General features: G+C 41.7%; 1 protein-coding gene across 1 annotated transcript in view; it reads right to left on the bottom strand.

Moving 5' to 3' along the window:
- Positions 1-20,869, bottom strand: part of TRIM65 (tripartite motif containing 65) — a 123,455-nt gene that overhangs the window by 44,925 nt on the left and 57,661 nt on the right. The window contains exons 3-4 of the mRNA XM_085616963.1: positions 6,417-6,650; positions 5,454-5,628 (exon numbers count right to left, since the gene is read on the bottom strand). Of these exons, the coding sequence (XP_085473089.1) occupies positions 5,454-5,628; positions 6,417-6,650 (409 nt within the window). The remainder of the gene's footprint in view (positions 1-5,453; positions 5,629-6,416; positions 6,651-20,869) is intronic.

Raw genomic sequence — 20,869 nt, 5'->3', positions numbered from 1 at the left:
GTGGCCTCCACAAAACAGTACATCCATCAGCCGAAGCCCATGCTCCGTGGACTCAAGAAAACGTCAACAATAAGCATGCTTGCATAACAGTATGTGATTGTTTCTTTTGCACTATTTCACTTCATTATTAAATGGCATCCATTCCTGATTTAAGTGCGTGTTTTTGTTGTGATCGCTGTGGGATCTTGATGCCGGTATTAGAACAAGAGAGGGCGGCGCCAATCATTTTGACTAGTGAGTATGAAATCGACTTGATTGATATACAAAAGAGGCTGCGTGTGGGTGGTAGAGTAGGACATGCGTTTCCCACACAGTTTTGCACTGCTGCTGTCAATGCTGCTTCTGTTGTGTGGGGGCGGTCGGGTCCGGAAGCATACTTTACTCCCACCCAGAGTGAGAAAGGTTTATTCTTCCGCCAACAATGCCGCACTGACTGATGCACATCCAAATAACTTTGCACTGCAATTTCAAAGTCTAATCAAATCAAAATCAGGGATATTTGTTAAGCGCACATATCACCCGAAGGTCTCATGGCGCTGATGGACAACTCTGACTTTCCGGCTAAAGAGAAATCTTGCTGGTTTAATGATCAAACAGCCATGTTTTTAGCTCCCTATGGAAGCAGTTGTGATCAGTTGCAGTGCGTAAGAGGAGGGGCTATTTGTCCCAGAGGGTGGGCGCCAGAAAGGAAAATGATTTTCCACCATTTTTTGCAGTACGGACTCTAAGAAGGGTAAGGAGAAATGTATTACTAGACATTAATAGCCTGCGAGGCTGGTACCAGCTAAGTCTCTTTGCCAGGTAGCTGGGGCAACTACCGTACATGATCTTGTGTGCTAGGCAGAGAGTATTAAACCTAGTTCTCTTCCTTACGGGAAGCCAGTGAAGGAATTTTAAGCTCGGTGCTGAGGATGATCTAGGTGGAAGATTCAACACTAGCCTTGCTGCGGTGTTTTGCAGAACCTGTAGCCTGGACAGTAGGTCTTCATTTATTGGAGTCAGCAAGGCATTCCCATAATCCATCCGGCTGATGATCAATCCCTGTACTTGAGGTTTCCTTGCTTCTATCGGGATCCATTTAAAGATTTTGCGCAGACTGCACATGATGCCAAAACAGGTGCCTATCGTTTGGTTAACCTGCTTCTTCATTGATAGTTGGTCATCAATTAGAATACCAAGATTACGCACTGCCTGCCTGGGAATTGGACAGGGGCCCAGATTGGGAGGCCACCAGTCTTTTGACCAGTGCTAATGTGCCTTCCTAAAGAATATCACCTCGGTCTTGTTACTGTTAAGTTGCAGATGAATACTGCTCATCCATCTGTCAACGTGCAGCATATAATTGATAAAGCGTGTTTTTGTGTCCATGGGGTCAGGGTGAGGGTGATCAGAATCTGATTGTCATCGGCGTATGACACTACATCAAAGCCATATGACCTGATCACCCTAGCCAGTGGGGTTACATAAAGACTGAAAAGTGTTAGGCTCAAAATAGAGCCCAGAGGTACTCCCATACTTCCTGGTCGACTGCATGACACTACGTTACCAATCTGGACTGCAGTGGCTCGATCGGTTAAATAACTCTTGAGCCACCTCAAGGCCCTCACTCTGACACCAACCTCCCAGAGCCATTGTTCCAGAATGCTGTGGGAGATGGTGTCGAAGGCAGACGACAGATCTAGCAGTATAAAGATAGATGATTGTCCCTTATCCAGTGCCAGCCTGATATTTTCTACGGCTTCCACCAGCGCTGTTTCAGTGCTGTGCGCGGCCCTAAAACCAGACTGTGATGGATCCAATAGGCCATTACTTTCAAGATGGGTTACAAGTTGTCTGTTGATTAAAGACTCAAGCACTTTTCCAAAATAGGGAAGTAGCGAAATTGGCCGATAGTTGGTCGGAATTTTAGGGTCTGCAGAAGGTTTTTTTTTAGGATTGACCTAACTCTAGCAGCCTTCCATATCATAGGAACCGTTGATTGTAATAGTGATCTATTAAATAGGTCAGTAAGATTATCAAGGAGCAAAGGAGCAATGATGGAGAGAAAGCGGGGGGACGTCTGGTCCACTGGTGAGCCAGATTTGATTTTCAACATGGCTGTTTCCACATCCTCCGAATTAAACTGGGAAAAATCTACCAGTAGAGGAGGAGGGCTAGTAGAGTTGATAACTTCTTCTCCCAGAGTGTTTAATGATTCGGATCCTTTCTAGTCTCATTTTTAATAATGTGCACTGGGATGGTAAATTTCAATAGACTGTGATCTGTCCACGAGAGTGGAAGTAAAGGTTCAGTCAAGATGTCTTTGGAGTTGGGGAACAACAGGTACAGAGTATGTCTCGCAGAGTGTGTGGAGCCAGTCACCATTTGGACTAACCCCAGAGTGTCCATACTAGTGATCAATTTGTTTGTGTCTGGGTCAGACAGAATTTCTGCATGGTGATTAGTCTCCTATTAAAAGGAAATTCTCTTCGGCAAGGACATGAGGGGCAGTTATCTCGAGTAAGATATGTGTGAAATCCTCTCTTGGCCCAGGAGGTCTATATACTAAAGTTCCTCACCAGGTGCCCTTACATAGCCCATCTAATCTAAAAATGCAGAGTTCCAGTTCCTCTGAGCTCATAGATTCCAAGGGGGTGATTTCCAGGCCTGCGACTGTGGCAGGAGGATTTCAAAAGAGAAGGAAGGCGGGTTGGGGTGAACAGGGATTCATAGTTTAAAGGGGGCGTGCAGAGTGCAAGTTGCCAAAATGCCTGCCGGTCGGGAAGACAAAAAGAAACACTTCATTTACTTTGTGTCAGCGCCGACCCCATTGATGATACAGGTGCTACAATTCCCCTTGCACCACAGTCCCGAGCAGTGCCGCGGCCGGAGTCTGGATCAGACACACCTCAGTCTCTGACCGACTGGACTGCAGGCAGCAGCTGAGGCAGTAGTCATGCTCATGCACCACCACCAGCACGGTCGAATCATTATGCCGGCCAGGCCCGGCAGTTGCATTTTGAGAGATGTAGCGGCAGGCCCAAAGCGTGCTGGCTGCGAAAGAACTGAAACTATGCCGTGCAGCCACGCCAGTCCATGGGGCCTATGGTGATTGGGCAAATTTAATCATGGGACATTCGCGCAGCCGCGCCCGCCCATGGCGCCTATGGTGATTGGGCAAATGTAATCATTGGACAGACTTGTGACGTTCCCTCAGTGAATGTTCGGGCGGTATTGGGTGAAACATTACATTGTAGCCAGCTGCGAGCTGAGCCAGCCCCCAAGCTATGACCTTTGACAGTCAGTGGAGACTGGAGGTGCCAAATAGCAGCACGGCTGCAGACAGCTGAGGTAAATGCGTGATCATGCATTTCAGTGCGGTGATGCGGATCACCACACTGAAATGCGTTAGTATCACGCCTGATGTGTGATACTTAGCAGGGCTGGATGAGGGGTTTTAAGGATTCAGGGTTGGGTGGAGTTGAGATGTAGAAAGGGTTTTTAGGGTTTATGGATGTGGCAGTTAAGGGGTGGTGAGGGGTTTTAAGAATTCAGGGATGCGTGTGGTGTCGGCATAGAAAAGGGTTTTCAGGGTTCAGGAATGGCTTCAGTTTAGGGTTAGTGAGTGGATTCAGCCTTCTGTATGAGTGGAGTTTAGGGGCCAGGGTGAGTGTAGTGTAAACGTCGTGAGGGTATTTTAGGGAGCAGGGATTGATGGTGCTTATGGGTAGTGAGGGATTCGTGAATTAAAAGCATCCGATGCAATTGTTTGACAATGTAAAAGATATGAATCTGAAATAATGTCCCCTGACTTAAAGCACCAAAATAGGTACATTTGGAAAAATGTTTCTGAAAGTAAAACCTGAAACCATTGCATTTACATCTTAAAAAACATAAGCATGGAATAGCCAATAAACAAAAGAGATATTCTATGCATTTCTTTCTATGAAATGGTAAATGCCATTCATCCTGCAAATTACAATGGAACAGTTTGGGTGAAATAGTGCTCAGTAATGGTTTTCCATGAAATCTTTCTTCTATGAGGTCACATACAACCCACTCAAGGCGGCAAGATCAAAGATGTGAAATGAACTTCCCAAAGGCCCGAGAATGGATCCGGATTTGACAACTTAAAAAATAAAAAATAAAGACTTAAACCACACCTGCCATAACATTTTTATACATGGATAGTGTAGCAAGCTTTCTGGGCTCTGCCATTTTTATTTTAAAAAGTTTGCATTTAAACCTATTAAAGATATGATTTGTTATTATTTCGGCTTATTGCTGACAGTTTTATAAGCATTATCTTGTTTCAGTGTTTACCTGTTTTGTGGGCTGTTTTGTTCTGCACCTCGAAGTTGGGCTTCTAGCACTGCTATGCATTATAAATAAAATCAACTTATTTAAACTGAATATCTTCCAGAGACAATGTGTAACCCATATAGGTAATATTAAGCAACTTAATCCAACAATTGTATTTCCTTAAGGCTAAAGTGATGTGATTCTCTCCAATGCCTCCAAGACTTCTCCAAGTCGTATTCATACCTAACACAAATAAATGTAATTCTTGAAAAACGGCACTCCTAATGTTACCGAAGCCGCCCCTGAATTGCACACTATGGAACTACCACTGATGAGGTTAGGTTAAAATGTGTATGCCAAACCAAGAACCCAGAGGCAAGACTAACTCATCCGCAACAGTCGGAATGGCCACCTTAGTCACGGCCTCTACCAAACCTACCTTAAGCTGTTTATCTTTCACAGAGTGTGCCCCAAATAATTAACAGTACACACACTAATCTTTCATTTGTCACTTCTTGGGCTAAACTACTTCTCTTCTGTACCTCACAGACTTCCCCAGGTCAGTGATCAAACTCACATTCATTCCAAACACAAACAAATATGCAAGCCTGAAAAAAAGGAAACCCCTACTGTGACCCAAGCAGCCCCTGCATTGCACACTGGGAAATGTCACATCTTGTTAGTTATCAATAGGGTAAGCTGAAACAGAGAAGTCACAAATGGCACAAAAAGTATTTAAAATGGCAAACACTGTGTGCAAAAATGTATGTAGATGATGGGTAAGGGGTTCACCGCTGTGAATCATCATCCAGCATGATCTATCATTGTCAACATTTCATAAATGTTCAGCAATGGATGTCTAGTCACTGAAATGTTTGTGTTGAGGTTGCAGATTTCCACACCTGCAAACATTCCCATCCACCTTGCAAGCAAAGGCGTATGGAGCCAACTAGTCAGAGGACTCAATTTACTCAATCACACCCAACTGACAGTTGAACCCTACTAAATGTCATGATATTGACTCAAAACCTTGGAGGGGTGTCAGCTGGCACCGTGACTTGATCCTGACTACACCTGCTGGGGGGGGGGGGGGGGGGGGGGGATCTTCAAGCTAAATAAAGCTTGCGTGTTTGTACATTTCCCCACAGTATAGATGTCTTCAAAAGTCTCACCTTTAGTTGGGTACTCACTGCCACTGGGTACCATGTGCAGAGAGTTGGCTAATTCCTGGAGCAACTTTGAAACGTTGGAAAGAGTTTCTACAATGGGAGCCACCTTCTGACTGAGTGGGAACTCAACAGCCGGCAGAGCCACAGATGCCCCGGGGATGGAGAGGAGAGGAAACATCTGGATAAAAACAATTCAAATGTAGTTACCAAACAAAATAAATTATTCCCAAGTCCCCTCTTCTAACATGCTGAAAAAGCTAATAAACATTTTCCAGACCTCTCTGTGAGACTAAGGAAAATGTTCTAGAACAAAACATATCTTTAGACATCTGAATAGAGGTGTAGTCCAGAGCATTCCCATAACTTGTTGGCAGATATCAGTAAAACATCTAAAACAATCTGTCTGCAGGCAAAAGGAAAAATACTCAAGCACAGTAATGAGGTCTGACAGCAGCTATAGGCCTAAGCTCCAAAACAACACCATCTGAAGGAATCCTAAAATATTCTTTAAGAGTCTTGGAGCCTGACCACATACTTGTATATGCAGATGAGATGAGATGAGGAAAATCCCTCCAGAATTTCACAAGTTCTGCATTTGACTTAGATTGTCAGACGTGTCAGAAATGTATTATAAAAGCGCAATCTTAAAGCAAACTGTGAAAATTACATCTGCAGTTTCTGGTGGGGGGGAGGGGGTTGGATTGCTCATTTGAAGCAAATTCCATATTTCAGGTCCGCACAGATATGCACAACATGCCCAGAGATACCATTCTCAGTGATACAACTGACCTGATCCATTGTACCAAGATTTGAAGCAAAAGGTGGCTCCTGGGATCAAATAATTGTTTGCCTGTTAAATCAGTCAACATATTTAAAGGGTTCCCAAAGCAGTGTTTGACCATCTTCATTATTTGAAGGCACATGTCCTCCCTTTCCTTATCTCGATGTCTAGCAAAGACAACATACCTGCAGAAAAGCTACATCATCTGAGCAGCCTAAAAGCTCTTCTGCCTTCAGACGGTGCTGCACCAATTCATCCTTGCGGCTCTGCAGCTCTTCCAAGTTGGACTCTGCCTGCTTCAGTGCCACATGTGTTACTCCTTGCATGACATCCACCGATAAAGTCTGGCACGCCTCTAACATTCGGTGCAGCTTGGCAAAGCGCTCAACTATCCCCACAATGAACTTGTCAGAGTTTTCCTGGGCAAAAAGGAATGATGATATTAAGATGTTAAATTTCCTAATGTGTAGTACACAACCATTACAAATAACTAGGAGGGGTAAGCAAGCAGACTCAATATTGTACACAATCTATCCTGATAATTAGTACTTACAAATAACAAGAGCAAATATAGAGCAGCAGATTCTATGGCATGCGCACAGTGTAAGGGATTTGTGTGATTTACAAGTATCTAGGTCACATCAGAATATGTACCCTATGTATTCTAGCATTCAGTTGTATATTTTAAATATGTATTTAAATGCAACACATTGTTTTTTTTTTTTCTAAAATGTGAAAGCAAAAGATGTTTACCATGTCTATGAATTGACCAAGTATAAATGTTATATTAAAAAAAGGCGCTCACCAGATTGAGGAAGGCTTCTATGACAGCCGAAACGCGTCTCTCTGTGTTGCCGGGTCGGAGGAGGCCCTATGGAATAAAGTGCCCTTGAACTCAGAATTCTTCGTGTGTGTGCTCTCTTCCTAGTGAGTAGGGTTTTCTTTGGATATATAAATATATATATATACATATACATATATCTTTATATATTATCTACTGGCAGTCGCCAGTAGATAATTATAGTTAGGACCTAGTTTTCATAGGAAAAGTGTTTTTTCTTTTCCCAATAACTTTGATGCCGGTTGGCGAATCTTCGCGAAATTTTCAAAACTTGTGGCCCGCTCCGGTCAGCTCCTATCCTGAAAGTTTCGGGGTGCTTCGCCAAGCGGGGGCCCGAGAAAAAAGGGGGGGTCCCAAAACGTGTTTTCTCCATGTTATTTTCCATAGGAAAGTTTAGACACGGCTACAGCCCGAACTGCTGAACGGAATTACCCCAAATTTGGCAAAAAGATAGCCCTTGGTTCAGAAAGAGCCCTTTTTTTGTTAAATAGTGTAAATACGTTCAGTAGTTCCTGAAAAATAAAAATAAAAAAGAGGTCGGAAAATGAATTTCCCATAGGAAACTTTAGACACGGCTACAGCTCGAACTGCTGAACGGAATTACACCAAATTTGGCAAAAAGGTAGTGCTTGGTTCAGAAAGCACCCTTTTTTTAAATGGTGTAAATCCGTTCAGTAATTGCTGAGAAAATCAAAAAAATAAAAGTTACAATATCTAGAGGCGCGGTGGATCCGCGGACCCTCCCGACCACGAGCTTTATTCTATTTAGCTGTCAACACTCCAAACCAGGAAGTGTTGGCAGCCATCATGTAGAAAAGAGAAAAACAAACACGAAAAACAAGAAAAGGGGGCAGGGTAGAAACACCCTGACCCCCTAGGCCTGCTTACAGGGTCCCACAAGGACCCCCATGGCCAAAAAAGCATTTTTTTTTTTTTAAATGCCAAAATCTGCAGAGGATCCACGAATCCTGCCGCGAAAACAAAAAAAAAAACGAAGCGCAGTCTCCCGCGCTTCGTTATTATTTAGCCCCCTGGTGGGCCAAGTTCCGGGGGAATGCTGAAATGTAAATGCCGGAGCCCAGGGTGACCCCCGCAGCCCCGGGGACCGCCACCCCCGGGGCTTGTTTTTTTAATCTTTGGGGTGCCTCCAAGGCCCCCCCACAGCCCCAGGGACTGCCACCCCCCGGGCTTGTTTTTTAAAAAAAAAAAGAAACCTGTGTGGGGGTGCTTGAGCCCCCACACACGCCCCGGGGACTGCCACCTCCCCGGGCACTAAAATGCAAATTTTGGGGTCCGTTACGGACCCCCGAGCCCCAGGGACCACCACCTGACCTGGGCTGTGCATTGGATGGTAGAACCAAGGCACAAGAAAAAAAAAAAACGTAGGCGCAAAACAAGAAAAGGTGGCAAGGTAGAAACACCCTGACCCCTCTAGGCCTGCTCAGGGGTCCCACAAGGACCCCCAGGGCAAAAAAAAAGCATCCGCGGATCCGGCCGCAAAAAAAGAAAAAAAATGAAGCGCAGGCTCCCGCGCTTCGTTATTAATTAGCCCCCGGGTGAGCCAAGTCCCGGGGGCATACCAAAAAAAATGTGTGGGGGGGACCCCAATCCCCCCACACTGCCCCGGTGACCGCCACCCTTGGGGCTTTACAAAAATATTTGCGAGGGGCACACGGCCCCCCCGCAGCCCTGGGGACCGCCACCCCCCGGGGCTTTCATTATTTAATTAGCGGGGGCACACGGCCCCCCACACGCCCCGGGGACTGCCACCTCCCCGGGGCACTAATATTCCAATTTGGGGGTCTGTTACGGACCCCCGAGCCCTGGGGACCACCACCCCCCGGAGCTGTGCATTGGTTGTGAGAGGGGCCGCGCGGCCCACCTCATGGAGCCAGTGATGGCCCTGGGGACCGCCACCCCCCAGGGCCGGCTCCTGCAGTGTCCCGGGGTGCCCAACCCGGGACACTGCTGTTTTCAATGACAAGGCGGGAGCCTCGCGGTTCCCGCCCTGTCATTGCAAACTGCTTTGCTTCATTGAAGCGAGAGCAGGGAAACCTGCTCTCGCTTCAATGAAGCAAAGCAGATTGCTTTTCCACATGGGGAGCTGCATATTGGGTCTGATGAAAAAAATACAAAAGGATGGACAGGCCCCAGGGATGGGGTCCCCGGGGCCAGAAGTGGCCCGGGAGGGGGGCCACGCGACCCCACTCCCCCCAAAAAAAATATTGAACACAGGCGGGCCCCGGGGATGGGGTCCCTGGGGCCAATCGAGGCCTTAGGAGGGGGGAGCCATGCAGCCCCCGTCTATAAAAAAACAATGTGTGTGGCCATGCCCCGGGGAATGGGGCCGCAATTGGCCACGGGAGGGGGACCCACGCGGCCCCCCCTCCCATTTACTTTTTTATTTTGAAAAAAAAGGGGGCCAGGCCCTGGGGGATGGGGTCCCCAGGGCACAAAAAAAGCCAAGAGAAGGGGGGCCAACTGGCCCACCACTACCTCCAGTAAGTGCCACTGCTCTGCGTTGCAGAGAGGTGGCCCAGGCCATGCCCCTTTTTACACCACTCTGCAACGCAGCTCTGTGGCGCTTACTGGAGGTACATTGTGGGCTAGTTGGACCCCAGGGACCCTCAGGATTCAAGGGGACTTTAATTCATCAACTTAAAACGCGCCACGAGGTGCGTTTCCACACTTGTGACATCAGGCCACACACCCTCCCTGCACCACTGCGCAAACGCACCCATCCATAGATTTACTCACACATCTAGTCAGTCATGCAAATAATTAATCATACTGCCATTTAATCACCTATACAGTTATACACACACCAGCTCACTTACTCATACAAATACTAGCACATACTTACACTCTTATACAATCACTGATACAAGTACAAAGTCATCCATACAGCCACTTTCACAATCACACACTCTCACTTATGTCATTTATATACTCCAACACACATGTATACTGCCTTTCACATATGTAGTTACTCACACATATACAACTGAGATATATATTCACTCACTAACACACCCATACACACACTCACCCACCGATACAGTCCATCACAGATGCACTCTTGAAACTATGCACCCAGTGAATCACCCACTCACACATCTATGTACAGAGTCACACACACCCCACCTACACAAACACTCAGGCACCCATACAGATACTCAGACAACCAATCAATAACCCATATAGACACTCATGTAGCTATTCGCAAACCCATGCAGCCGCTTACACATCAACAGACAGACGGATACAGACATTCACACATTTTACTCACTAATGCATTCAGTAAGATAAATTTAATCCCTCACTTATAGAGTCAGTGATGCACCTACTAAATCATCCATTCAGACACTTATACACCCACTTATTCTTCAATACGCCTTTCCCTATATATATTAAACATATTTAAACCTTACAGAAACACACAGTCACTCGATGATGTCATCAGTGATGTCATCAGTGATGTCACTGACCATGTCATGAGTGATTTAATATGTGACGTCATCAGCAGTGCATTGCGGGGGCGCGAGTTATAGTTAGCTGAACTAACTATAACGGGGGAATTTCTCTGGTTTTGTACGAGTGAAATGTCCAAATAACTATAACTTTCCCTAAAACCTATGGTTTTTTCAGTGTATAAATATATATATATTACACATACACAAATATATATATATATACACACACACACACATATATATACATATACCCACACATATATATATACATATACACACATTTATTTCCAATATGCCTTTCCATGTGTCTTAAAAAGCAATCTTAAGCCCAACTCCGTAAGCGTGAATTATTTATTTATAAAATGGCAAACAAACGCCCGACGCGTTTCGGTGCAGCCGCACCTTGGTCACGGGTAATTGGCAGCAATAATCTATTATGATGCGGTTAACCCAAATGAATTGACATTTCCTCATCCTTGTTCAAACCTAGTGGCTGTACCGTATCATATTTAATGATCATTCTGGACTCCAATTGTCGCAATTCTCTTATTCTGTTCCCTCCCCTTTCTGATTTTGGAATTCTATCCAGGGCACAAAACTGTAGGACATTAACATTTTTCCCATGCAGTTCTTTAAAATGTCTAGCAATTGGATATTGCTTATCCTCATTAATGATCGCCCTGGTATGTTCTAGAACTCGTTTTTTCACTTGATGAATGGTACTCCCAATATATACACGTGGGCAAGGACAACATAGTGCATACACGCAATAATCTGACTTGCATGTCAAATGTTTTTGAATCACATAAGGTTTAGGATTCTTGGATAAAGGGAATTCCTTTTGGTTTACGCTGTTTTTACATGCTTTACATGAATTACATGTGAAGAATCCATTTATTGCTCTCAGATTTTTTTCTTCTTTCAAAGTACTACTACAAAGAATATCTTTAAGAGCTAAACAGTTTCTAAAAGTAATCTTCGGTTGACTTCCCACTGACTTTTTCAAAATTGGGTCAATGTTCAGAACATGCCAATACTTTTTCAAACAGTTTCTGACTTGCCATGACTGATTAGAATATGCGGTGATGAACCTGATTGGTTCATCTTCTTCTCGTTTTAAAGATTTTGGATTCAAAAGATCTTCCCTCAAAACTGCTTTTACCTTAGTACAGGCTTGTTTTATTACTTTGTTTGAGTATTCTCTTTCCAAAAATCTTTCTTTCATATTTGACATCTCCAATTCAAAATCTGATTCTGTGCTACAATTTCTTTTTGCCCGTAAAAGTTCTCCATACGGTATGCTACGGATCAGATTTTTTGGGTGGCAACTTTCAGCATGCAAAAGGCTGTTCCCTGCTGTTAATTTACGGAACAGCCTACTTTCTAATTTGCCATTTTTAACCTTCACAACTACATCTAGAAATTCGATTGTTTCTTTTTCTATAGTGCTTGTGAATGTTAAATTACAATCATTTTCATTCAATCTGGCAACAAATTGCATAGCATCATCCTTTTCCCCTTTCCAAATACAGAATACGTTGTCTATATACCTGGCCCAGAGGACCACATTCTGGGAAAAGGCCAAGATGTTACAAGCCACCTGCTCCTCCCACCAGCCAAGATACAAGCCCGCATAGCTGGGGGCGAAGCAGGTTCCCATCGCCGTTCCCCGGGCCTGGCAGTAGATAACGTGGTCAAACAGAAAGTAGTTATTCGAGAGACATATTTGCATCATACATAATAACATTTCCGTATGCAAAAAGTACTTCATGTCCCGCTGTTTCAAAAAATGTTGATTTGCTTTAACTCCCAAATGATGGGGTATGCACATATATAGGCTATTGACATCAAGTATCATTAGCCACATGTTTTCTTCCCACTGAACTTTTTCAATAACTCTTAAAAAATCTTGAGTATCTTGTAAGTAAGAAGGGAGTTTTTGGACATAAGGACGCAAGAAATGATCAATATATCTTGAAGTGTTTTCATAAGTACTTCCAGTGGAGGACACAATAGGTCGTCCTGGAGGATTTGCACTGTCTTTGTGTAGCTTGGGCAATAAATATAATGCTGCCAGTTTTGGATGGTCACATTTGAGAAATCTGTACTCCTCATCTGAAAGTAATTTTTCACGTTTCCAAATCAATAATTGCAACTGATACTCATTATTGCTTTTCTCATAGCTGGTTCTGTCACTGATTGTATAGCTTTCTACATCTTCCAACTGTCTCCTGCCCTCATTCAAATACATATTGATAGGCCACACAACAACATTTCCGCCCTTATCGGACTTTTTAATGACCACTTCTTTGTTATTTTGTAGTTCCTCAACTGCCACTCTCTGTTATTGGATCAAATTATTGTGTTTAGGTTTACTGAATTTTTCTAGTTTTTGGAATTCCTTGATTACTCCTTTTTCAAACACTTCAATAATTTCATTATGAATTTGTGGTAAAAATCTAGATTTTGGTTGAAAATTGCTGTCACTACTACAATCAAAAATTATCCTCTCTTCAGTTAAACAATCTTCTACATTTATGTCACTGTCAGTGTCTTTTTCCAACCCTTTCATTGCCTGTAAGAAATTGCCTACTGGGGCGGGACTGATTTAATTTAATTTGAGGTTGACCTGCATATAATGTATATAGCGTGTATTTACTGCATACATTGTTGCAAAATCATCTTAGGGCGAAAATATCGAGTTATTATAATATTCACTTGAATAGTTCTCCGTATAACTAACTGAAAGCAAAAACATGTTAATAACATTGAACATAAGAAAAGAACATTAGAATTTTGACCATTTCAAAATGGATGCCAAGTTTGAATGTCTTTGTTATAGAGTTGGGGCAGGTAGTCCTACTTCTATTGTAATGTTTAAGCACTATATGTTTCACTGTTTACAAACTGCCAATTACCCGTGACCAAGGTGCGGCTGCACCGAAACGCGTCGGGCGTTTGTTTGCCATTTTATAAATAAATAATTCACGCTTACGGAGTTAGGCAAAAGATTGCTTTTTAAGACACATGGAAAGGCATATTGGAAATTTTGATGAGGATCGCTACCTCGCTTGAGCCCGCCACCGAGAAAGCGGCAGGGAGACCAGCGAACTGCGTTTGAATACACACATATATATATATATATATACATATACACACACACACACACACATATATACACACCTACATATATATCAAAACCAAACCCGATCTTCTTAAAATCGGACACCGACACAGGAGATGTACTTAGCCATCCGGCTAGGGTTTATTCTTTAAAAGCAACGCGTTTCGGCACAACTGCCTTGCTCACACATATATATATACATATGAACACAACACCTTTGGAAGATAGAGCGTACTAATGATTGAAGACATCTTTTTTTATTGAAAGGACCACTAGGATCTTGTATCTACCTTACAATCTGAGCCCTGAAGAAGTCCGAGAAAGGACGAAACACGTTGGCTAGGACGTTGTTTTAAAGATGAAGAGAATAGAATAAAGAATATTTTATATCTGGTGTTGAATGCAGTGATTATAAAGAATTTCTTAACTTTTACCCGGCGTGTTATGAAGTACAGAAATTGTGAATTATTCTCACATTCGATTACCAGTAATGTGGTAGTAGAGACTGTCTTTTGATGTGTGCTGAACCATGATGTGAATATGGTAATTTGAAAACTAGTTTTCAATTTAGAGTAGAGAAGGGCTGTGCTCCAGGTTCTTTGCACCACATGTACTTTACTTTCAGCCCAACAACTTTTGATGTTAAGTGCGGTACTGTTTACCTCGACCCTTCTTTCTTGTGTGTGTATGTATATATATATATATATATCTCTCTCACAGGGCATACCAGGACAAACACATTTTACAAAGGAGCAAGGTACAGCAGCAGATTAAATGACATATAATGTATTGCCCATGTATGCATTACAAAGTATCACTGAATGGATGAATAATGACCAGTGTATCCGAAAATATGGTAAGCATACCTTGTGAAGAAACAGGGAGCAACAGGAGATGATCTTATTCCTGACCGACTTTTTTATTATCTCCGCTGCACTAAGCAAACTGGAAGCTGACTGGAGGTGCTCCATTAAGAAATTGCTGAATATTAAGTGTACGCCTAACCATAGCTTTTTAAAATATATTTTTATTGATTTATAAACCAATTTAGGTCAGTTCTTTTTTTCAACAAAAAATGCAAGTTCTACTTCCTTTTTTTAAAACCTACTCTGAATTTTGAACGTCGTAATGCCTTAGATGCCTGCCTTTATCAACTTTGCAATACCAACCCCATATGGACCCAAACACTGCAGTCACCTTTTTCTCAACACTGGCGTACCCACCCAAAACACTTATTACAATGTTGTCCAATTTTATGAATCTTTGGATTAATAAATTATATAAACAGCATTTAAAAAACAAAGCATCACAGCACTACCATTTTGGTCAACATTTCTCTTCCTGCAATAGGAAGTGGTAGTGTTTTCCAGATCTCTGCTACCTTCGCCAATCCACGGATTACCCAATGTATATTAAGCGTGTGTCATCGCTCTGCGTTATATGCAATTTTAATTCCCAGATAACGGAAGAAGTCACATTCCTAAACCAATTGAATGAAATGCACTGCTGGCAATTGGGTCCCCTTGATGAATCAATTTATGCAGGGTCAGAGAGGGGTAATACACACTACACACAACAGTGTTTCCAAAATTGTGGTCGACCGGTGATTTTCGGAGAGTCGCGAAACTCCAAGCAATAAACAAAGATGCCTTTAAAATCTGTATTTATCTTGCACATTTTCTTTTGTCAGGATATATCTCCGGACAAATTGACACTTATTTTTTTCAACATGGGATGGATGTTTACAAACTCCTCTTACTTTGCAGTTAGGAAAAAGAAAAGTGAATTTTGTGAAAGACTTGCTGTGGTACAGGGAATGTGAAAGGAAAGGCTGTAGGATGTCACTTTTGTAACACAACAACATGTAAATAGCTGTACATGAACAATTCACATTCAGCATTTAGGAAAGCAAAAGTGAAGCGTGATGTAAACAAAGATTTCAATAGGATCTAACCAAATCAAGACACTTTATTGGGCGACTCATATAGGCTAAATATTCACTGAAACCCTAAGTCTACCCTTTATCTTTTGTGTGCAATATAGTTTTACCAGTAAATCTGTAAATCTGTGCACATTTAGTGGCCATTTCGATGGAAAACGGGCTGTCTGTAACTGACAGTGCGCTACCACATGATGCTTTAGTTACATTTAAAAAAAAAGTGCCCACCTCATATCCTTTAAAGCTAGGTGGCTAGTGAAAGTTTGTCCTTCTATAAATAGGGCCGTGGTTCTAAAACGTTCGGAAAGCACTGCTTTAAAATACATCAATCGAAATCTAGCATTACTTGGTTTTTTTTTTTAACGAATCACAGGGTCCTATTCCATTCTGCAACGGATGGCGGGGCTCCACCATTTAACCACCAGTTGCCGCTGCTTTTCAATTCAGGTTTTGTACATCTCTCCTAATGGATGCATTTAACATTGTAACAACTGCCCTGCCCATAACCACCAGCATTGATAACATGTGTGACACCACAAGAGCTGTATCACAATAATCCCATTTGTCTAATGCTGTTTTGCGTAGTCTACTACACTGTAATGTGGGCATGAGTATAGCTGTAGCACGATTTGAATCAGTATAAACTGATCTCCTGACTACAGGTCCTCAATGTCAACAGAATTTTTGGTTATCTATTTGAAAACATCTATATACCTTGAGATTGCCATAAACTTTGGCAACAGCCATAAGAGTGCTGTGGGGCCAATCGGGCCTTTTCATAAGCTGCTGCATTTCGTAGTAAGTTTAGTAGTACTACAATAGTCAAATTCACACTTCAGAATGCTACTTATTCACTCATCTACATAGAGAAGGCTTATGCCTCCGCCTCTTCTATTTTTTATGTGCAAATGTACGTATGGCCAAGCACCGATGCCGCAACACTCCCCCATTGAAAATAATGCTCGAAGGGACTTAAAATTACACCCTAGAGTAAATAATGTTCAAATATAACCATTTATCTCTTAAAGAAATATATACATTTAATTAAATGTTAAAATTATACCTAAAAAAATTATTTTATTGTAAATTTAAATTGAAGCTGTACAAAACAGTAATTTGTACAGCATAAAGGATTACATAAACAGATTTTTTGTTAAAATAAATCTTTACTATATTCCAATTAAATATTTAAAATTCAAAATTAATTTACTAGTGCAAAAGCATTTGTATTACTTTGTCCTACATTTAAAATATATAAAATTAATTTACATTAACTTTAAAAAAAAAAATAGTACTTGTTTAACTTTAATGCACTTTTTACTTTTTCGCTTAACTTTGCTTTGTAACTATGCACTGTAAATGTGGCTCCATCCTCTGAAATTGTTAAGCCTGCACTTTATAGTAAATGTACACTTTTAAATGGTGACTAGCCAAGAGAAGTACATTTACAACAAAGTATAAGAGTAAATGTACACATATCTGACCAAGTCAGTAGGCCTGCCATCAAGTTAATGTCTTAGCTTCCACCCTGTGAGAACCAACCAACTATATACTAAATGTGTACCACTACATAGTAGCTTTGAAGATCTGGAATTAATTTGTTGACCTACTTTTAAGTGTCCGTGTTTAGGGGTACCCAGTTTTAATCCTACTTCTCGTACCCACCCAAGCAACTGATATTAATATTTTGTGCAATATTATAAATCTGTGGATTGTGGTATTAGAAATGTATATTGAAAATACATATTTAAAAACGCAACACAATTTAGTAAAGCTTTCAGCTCTCGCCTTTAAAAGCCATTGGTAAAGCCAATAGGTCTCACCTTGCTGTATAGCATCTGGAGGCTGTGCTGCATGGCTAAAAACACACTAAGTAAAAAAAAAAAAACAAGCTTCATCGCTTCTCCTAAGCATGCAATGTTAGCTTATTTCCGCAATGGCTGCCCCTCTTGAGACCATTAATACAAGGAGAACTTTTTAATTATTTTACACCTTCATGGAAATCTAACCTGGAAGCAGATCTGGAAGTAAAAACAAAACAAAATGTATTCTAAAGATTAGTACAATAGGGTCTTCCGAGTCCCCTCAGAGACGGAGTGGAATCTCAAGACCCATAAATGACTTTCTAACTCTGGTGGATAAATCATCTAAATACACATCCCAACTGAAGGTAAAAGTAAATAACACACATAAACAACTGCATTTTGAACCTATTTGAATCCATCCACAAGCCAATTAACTTCTTAACTTCTTCTTATTCTTCCCAAAAGCCATTACCTTGGGTTTGCTAATATTCACAGCAGGTTTCTTGAAAGAGTACGGAACTGATGGTTTCTGGTACAAAAAAGATCAAATCATCAGCATGGACTAGCAGAGGTACTGGCACCTCACCTTCTAAGTATGAAAAACATCGAGCTTTGAAGTAAATACACATTCAAATCCAACACTAAAAAAAATAGACAACGTGCGTGCCAATGTGCAACTGTGGTTTAATCCAAAAAGGGGTGGATATTTTTGGAGTTAATGCATCATTCGTATTTGTCTTGACCTGAGCCTAGGTGTTCTCATACAACTCTTTTACCAGGTTCAACAGTTTTGGTCATACGTCATGTTTTTCAAGCTTCTGCTATGTTTTTCAAACTGTTAGCCTATGTTATTGGTCGAATGCTGCACTGAAGTACAACCTTCGATGTTTGTTGGGTATTATAGAAGTCACAGGGTACAAAGCCATCATGTTGTGCAATGTGGTAGAACCTTGACTGAATCCAGTTTGAGCTGCTGGTAACAAACCATTAGCATCGCTTTATTCGGGCATGTAAAATAAAAGCAGCAGAGCAAACAGTTTACTCTCAACAGCAACGAGGGCTATAAGCCAACAACTGTTCAATAATAACCCCTGTGGTCTTCCTTTTTATGACTGGGCACCAAAACACTTCCCTTCCACATCAGAGAAATGGTGCCACTTTGTGAAGGGCGCTGAAAAATTGGAAATAATTGGGTTACCCAAAATGTAGGGTTTCATTTTAATACGGCGATCAGGATCTTCTTCTGTCCTGGTGCCCTGGAGGCTTTCGCCTAGATCAGTTTCACAATTATCCCTACTGACCAAGTAAACTCCCATGCATCTGTGTCTCCACACACAATTACTTGATACGAATCTGCCTTCCTGGATCACTAATAGGGGAATATAAATATTTTCAGGGCCAAGACAGACAAGTGTTCACCAACCTCCAGAACTGCTAGTCATATTTCCTCTAGACTGTTTTCCACATCCTAGCCCACCTCTGTATGTATGTACATATGTATATGGTATTTCTACAGCGCACACCTAACCAAAATATAGCTCAGTGCTGAACAGGATCAAAGATACGTATAAAGTCAACAAGTAATAAGATAGGTAGCTGGGTTGTGGAAGGATGATGCACTGGGATGTAGTGTTCCATAAAGAGGAGAGTCTTCAACTCTTGCCTAAACTGGAGCAGCTTTGGAGCGGTGCTGATGGATACAGAGATGTTGTTTCAGATCCTGGGTACATAAAAAGTTTTTTCTTTTTCATACGTCTTAGCTTGCACTGATGGTGTCCTGGCTGCTGGAGTGCCAAGAACCACCAGAGATGGTAAGTTTGTCTGCAAGATAAGTAGCGGTGCTGGTCATAATTGCTTTGTGATGATGCAGCTGTTTTTGAAAATGATGCTCTCTTTGAAATACCCTGACTGGTCTGGATCTACAAACCAGCTTTCCGTAAATGTTCTAAGTTTTCCTTTGTCTCTCTTTTGTGTTATTATTGCATGTTTTAGTTAATGCATGAATGCTTTTTGTTAGAGTAAATTTAGATTTTTTACACTTTTTACTATATAACAGTTGAACATTAGAATTTCTTAATGGCATGATGGTGTCTGTGCAGGACCATTTACTTGGAACCACTGATACATCACGGGTAGATACGCACAGTCAAGTACACCATCCATGAAGTGCATCATCATCACTTGCAGCTTATGCTACAAAGTTATCCCCTAGATCTACCAGGACAAAACCATTCTCTGTCTGTCTGTCTGGCTCAGATAATGGGATACATTTTCATTATATGTGTATTTGTCCATCCACGTGATCAAAGATCCCGAATGCTTTTCTGGTATGCATAATACACACCATCCCAAGTATCTTACAGATAAGCAGCAAGCAACTGTTCTCATAACGATAGAAAAGTTTACATGTCAATTGAGTGTGTTAACTGGCAAGATAAGCGTTGAACCAGTAGATGAACAAGTTGCATAACAGGCATACATCTGACAAAATTACACAGAAAAATGTTATCCACTTAAATAATGTGTTTCCCCGATCGTCCGTCCATCCTACCCCAGCTGTTTGAGCATTAGGCACAAATCTATCACCTGGACTATTCCAACCTACGTTACTTACTGAAAAGCACAAATCGGCACATTCACGTTCACCAGAGCTACAACTAAGATCTTGCACTATAATAAGGTGTTTTGAGAAGTTTTCATCAGAGTCCCAGTGCCTCTATTAAGTCCCTACAAGCACATCTTTATTTCTTCAAATAGGAAATTCTCAATTTTCAATGCCATCACAAAACACTATCCAGTGGACTTTCAGACCTTTGCATGTTGAAGATATTCCTATGGCAAGGCCATCACTTGCCCCCACCTTGGCTTGATTGGAAGGCATTTTTTCCAATAACCCGAACCTTACTGAGTTCTCATTCTTCCATAAAACAGTGTCCCCATAAAACACATCTGCGGAATTTATTAAAAAGGATTAGTTCTTGACGATTTTGTGACAAGAGACGCATATTTGGCATGTTGTCAGAGGCGCTCCTTCAATACATTGTTGAAGGAGGAGACCTCTCTTGGGTAAACTAGCGTTTGAGCGATATTCTCTTGATCCAAGCGCAATCCTTTGATTATAAGAATGTTCTTGCGCAATGGGCTCTAGTGCAACAGTAATTCACCAATGGTTCACCTTGGTTGTTACACAAATTTTCAATTGAGGTTTGTCATGCAGATATAAATTAATATTCTGCTAATCCTTATTCACGTGTCCAAATGTGCTCGAGCCCAGACATAAGATTTTGACGTGTGTCTTTTGTTCCAGTATTATTTAGTTTAACCTTTGTGGGCTATGGACGGGGACAAAGTAAATATCCTTTGATATACAAAAGGGATGTTGTCCATAGGACGTCTTGTCTGCCCTCTGATTTGTACAGATGAATTAGTAAGATTAAATCAGTTTGTGTTCTCTTA

Source organism: Triturus cristatus, chromosome 7, assembly GCF_964204655.1.
Source record: "Triturus cristatus chromosome 7, aTriCri1.1, whole genome shotgun sequence".
NCBI classification, from domain to species: Eukaryota; Metazoa; Chordata; class Amphibia; order Caudata; family Salamandridae; genus Triturus; species Triturus cristatus.
This window is presented reverse-complemented; position numbering and strand designations above follow the sequence as displayed.